This window comes from Lactuca sativa, chromosome 5 (genome assembly GCF_002870075.4).
Source record: "Lactuca sativa cultivar Salinas chromosome 5, Lsat_Salinas_v11, whole genome shotgun sequence".
NCBI lineage: Eukaryota > Viridiplantae > Streptophyta > Magnoliopsida > Asterales > Asteraceae > Lactuca > Lactuca sativa.
The window spans coordinates 221,267,562-221,272,302 of NC_056627.2; the positions used below are offsets into that span (position 1 = coordinate 221,267,562).

The following is a 4,741-nucleotide window of genomic DNA, read 5'->3' on the forward strand; positions in this document are numbered from 1 at the left end:
GGTTGCTATTATGGTTTAAAAAAATGGACTATATTGGCTTATCTTATTTAACAGAAAAATAAGTATGTTACTATTACTTTATATAATAAAAAGTGAAGATTCAACAAACGGTAATGTCCTTCATTATAGGAGATTTACCATAAAAGTTTTAGATTTTAGCAGATTCAGTCGCTACAGTTTTTTCATTTACATAAAAGGTCCTTATAAAGCTAACAATCCATATGGTTAAAAATTTGTTTTGTTACAGAAAATAAATTACAAAAATTATCCCCATAATATACATAACATGTCTTTGTGTATCTTTTTATAGAAACAATCTATGTTTAAAATATTTACAAAAATATTTCTTTTAATTTACAGAAAATGTCATTGTGTAATTTTGTTTACAAAAATGGTCCATATGTTAGTAAATTACAAAAACAGCTCCTACTGTAAAAGAAAATTTACAGGTTTGGTCCCTACACTTTCACACATGGGCATATTTGATCCCCCAAACATTGCATACAAAACGATAAATCGATTAATAGTAGTATTTTCCTTTTGTGTAATTAGATTATAGATTATATAAGCAAAACCTCGTATGCATCCCTGCAAAGCGGGGAGAACAATTTCTAGTTTGACATAAGTTGCTTATTTATTTATTTATTTATTTTTATAAATCTATTATTGTTTATATTTGACAAGTTGGTGTTAAACACCTTTTGTATACACAAGAAATCAAGTGAGAGCCTTTTCCCAACTTTTTAAGCGTGACAATTTTTTTTTTCTAATGGCATATGTCAATATAACATGTAATATTGTAACACTAATTACAAAAGCTATATTATAATTGTAAGAAATGAAAAGGCAAAAATGCAACCAACTTCATTTCACAATCGATTTTCGTCCAAAAAGATTGTACAAATGCTATAAAAATACCTATACAACAGAAAAATAATAATGATAATAATAATAACTTACTTGAAGAACAAACCCCTCCTCTTTTTCTTCCCTAGCTTCCTATCAACAGCCCGTTTTATAAACAACCTCATCGTTAACACAATCGTATCTCTTGAACAACTCACATCATTCAAATTATCATCCACACGTAAATAATGCTCAACATCACTACTACTAAGTATCGAAAACTCCAATGGCATTTCCCCTGGTAAACTAACAACCATGTTTGCTGCATACTTTTCATCCACCACAACACTTCCATTATTAATCTTTATCACATACCCACTCTTCTTAATTTCCAACATCCCATTTTCCCACGTGTCACTAGACTCTTTCCAAATCAACAACTTAAAATTCGCATGACCTAAATTGAATATTTTCTCAATCTCACGAAGCATATCGGGGTGACACGTAATCTTTTTATTGTCATTTGCAAAACATTTTACAAGTTCACCCTTTCGTTGTTTGTTATCGAGTGGTTGAACTTCTACAGCAAGATATGTGTCCACGTCATCAGCTGTTACTGTATATGTCGGTTGTTTTGCTCCTTCTATGTAGTTTACAGATCCATCTTGTAAATGGCGAACCCATTCGAATCCGCAATGAGTAGTCCCGTTTCTTGAGTAACCACTTGCTTGGATTTCGTTTCCGGGAAACGATTCGCCTAAAATCTGTAGCCCTTCGATTGTTGGAAGTGGTTTGTTCAAGTCTTGTTCTTCGTTTTCGTCGCTGAAATTGTCGTCTTCTGAATCATCATCAGCTTCGAGTTGTGAGGAAGAAGAAGGTTCTTCGAGAATTGATGGGAGGTAATGCGAATTCACTACTTCTTCTTCTTCTTCTTCATCTTCTTCTTGTTGTTCTTTGGTTTGTCTCTCGATGTGAACTGGTTCTTGTGATGGAGAAAAGTTTGAGTGTGAGTGTGTGTTTGTGTGTGTCCATGGTGAATGTGAAGAAGAATCGTCTCTTCTATGAGGATGTAACGTTAATGGCTGATATTGTGGATTTCTAAGCTTTTCGTCTGCTATGGCGAGGCGTTCTTTGTTATGTTTGAAGAGAATTCTTAGGTTGCTAATAATGGAGTATGCGTCAAGAGATGGGGGGTGAAGAGAAAGATCTGAAAGAAGAGGGGCTAAAGATGAAATAAATATTGACCTTTCTTCTTCAGCGATTCCCAGAGCATATCCCAGGCGTATGTTCTCTTCGGTTATTTCTTGTCTGTAAGATCTGGCATTTGAGGTGGATTCAAAAAGGTCTTGTTGTTGCTGATCGAAGGCTTTGTGCATTGAAGCAATTCGTTTTTCGAGAACATGTTTCTCGTTTTGAATTTGAGCTTCTTTGACTGTGTATTCCGCTAGGTGTTTCCTCAACTGTAAGATTTCTGTTTCTTGTTCTTCGATTTGTTGAAGAATGTCGTCTTCTTTAATTGGTTTTCTGTTGGGTTGATTGTTGGAGGCATTGTAGTGATTGAATCTCCCACTTACAGTTAACGCAGAGAAGCTGTTTGATAAATTGCTTCTGAGAAGGTAGTCATCTTCTCCCATAACTCTCTTGATCAGCCCCAATTCCTTCGATTTTGTAACGATTTCATGAAATCAATTGAAGATTTTACTCATAAACTCTGGAAAAAATTCCTTTTTTATGATGTCGTCGTTGATAAACCCTAGATTCAGAGAGATCGGCGACGAGAAACTCTCCCCCTCTTCTCTACCACTCTCTGTTCAATCAAATTCAATTCGAACTAATTAACAAACCATGAATTGACATATACGAATATACACATTCCCTTCAATTAATCAGAAATTTTCGTGGTTGACTGAATTTGATTAAGAAATAAGAACACACTAACTGAATCAACGATCAATCACTTGAAGACTAATCTGAATTATCATTTCCTTACACAAACATATATACATGTGGTCATCAATTTATCTTTCTTGCAAAACACAGAAGAAAACAGGAGCAGAATTAGCAGGATAGATAGATACCTTGTACTTTCGATTAATTTACGAGGTAAAAACCATTGATGGAATTCTTGTTTGTCATCAAGAAAAGTCTACGCCACAGAATTATGCAGAGAAGAGAGAGATTGATTGAGAGAGAGTTTGTTGCAGGACTTTAAGCCGGTCATGCATTAATGAGAATGAGAAGATGTGCTGTTCGAAGTGTTTATATAGCGAGTTTAAAATATGGCGGGTCGGGTCGGGGCTGGTCTTCGGTTACGCTGTCATGTTGAATAATTAATAATATACGCTAAAAAAACAAGCCGCCGGGATATTATATTTTATTTAGTTTTAGGTTTGTATGTGATTACAATTATTATAGATATTAGATTTACATAATATTTAGATATTGACAATTTGACTTTTTTTAACGGAAGTTATTACGTTTATAATTTTTGTTACAAATTTAATTAATGGATTGTTTTGCTTTAATTGTTTTATGTTTATTATTTGTTGTCTAGACAAAAAATTGAGAAAAGCTTTCATATATGATCCAACTGGTAAATATTTGAGTTAAATTGAATTTTTATGTAGATCTATACTTATTTTTTTCTTCTCTATAAGAATTATGATTTCGTGCAATGGGTTTTCAAAGTTGTTCAAGTGGTTTATGATTCGAGAGCGGTGTAAGCAATACGATGAAGGTTGTCTATCGTTACATCTCCTAAAGGAAACCTTATTGGTCTTGCTTGCTCCACTTTGTAAACTACTTGAGCAACCTTGGAAAACCATTGCACAAAATCGTGATGTTTTGAAAGAATAAAATAAATAGAAATAAGGGGAAATGGATATAGATCTATGTAAGAGTTCATTTTAATCTAAATGTTTGTCAACTATGATCATATAAAAAAGACAGCTTTTTGCCTAGTCAGTAAATGAGAAACATGAAACACCTCAAGGAAACTGGTCGATTGATTTAATTTGCAACAAAATTGTAAACTTAATGACTTGATTGAATGAATAAAAAAATAATATCAAAATAAAATTTTTATTTAAACTTAATAACTTTTATGCAATTTGTCTTTACAATTATTACAAAACATCATTGCTCTTGAGTTTCATTTAAGGAGAGAAAAAAAAAATCAGGAAGATTTGGAAAAATCATCGCTCCCTAGTTTCATTTAAGGAAAGAAAGTAAAAGAAAGTAAAATAAGATTCAAGTTAATTTTCCCTATAAACTATCATTCCAAATCGAAAGGAACCAGAGAGAAAGAAAAAGAAGATCAATTTCTTTCTTTTCTTTTCTCTCGTTTTCTTTTCTCTTCTATTCTTTAGTGAACTCAAGAGCCGAGACATTAGTCAACAATCACGATTTTTCTTAACTTTCTTATATACTAGTAACGCAGATTCTACAACTCATGAAATATGTAAAAGTTGTGGCAATAATTGGATCGTCAATTGGGCGATTTTTATTTAAGGAGTACATCCAAATTTATTTAGCAATTGGGAAGAACAGCGTTCATACAACTTACTTATACATGGTGTGAAGTTATAAGGCATATTTCCTTTTCTTTATAGGCAAAAATATGTGATATACATAATTATGTTGTGTTTCAAAGATGGAGGTTTTTTAAATGGAAGTTGATTTGTATAAAATAGTCTTTTTACTATATACAACAATTTATATTTTAGAAAATTCGTTAACATGCAAAAAAACATGAAAATAAGTGATAATGGGGAATGATTTATTGTGTTACTTTTTTTTAACAAGCAACTAATCTATTGGGTTACATCGTTTACAAAAAGGAAACTGATTCGTTCATAACAATTTTTCTTCGTCCAAAACAATTTATGTTTTACAA

General features: G+C 32.3%; 1 protein-coding gene across 1 annotated transcript; it reads right to left on the reverse strand.

The window, feature by feature from the left end:
• Positions 1-839: 839 nt before the first annotated feature.
• On the reverse strand, positions 840-3,083 carry LOC111920696 (uncharacterized). Its single transcript, XM_023916268.3, has 2 exons — positions 2,925-3,083; positions 840-2,653 (listed from the first exon to the last, which is right to left on the reverse strand). Exon 2 carries the CDS (start codon positions 2,478-2,480, stop codon positions 957-959), a length of 1,524 nt encoding a protein of 507 aa, XP_023772036.2. The 5' UTR covers positions 2,481-2,653; positions 2,925-3,083; the 3' UTR covers positions 840-956.
• Between the last annotated feature and the right edge of the window lie 1,658 nt (positions 3,084-4,741).

Bases quoted from the DNA above. Each gene is read 5' to 3' on its own strand.
- LOC111920696 (XM_023916268.3), bottom strand. From the start codon at position 2,480: ATGGGAGAAGATGACTACCTTCTCAGAAGCAATTTATCAAACAGCTTC.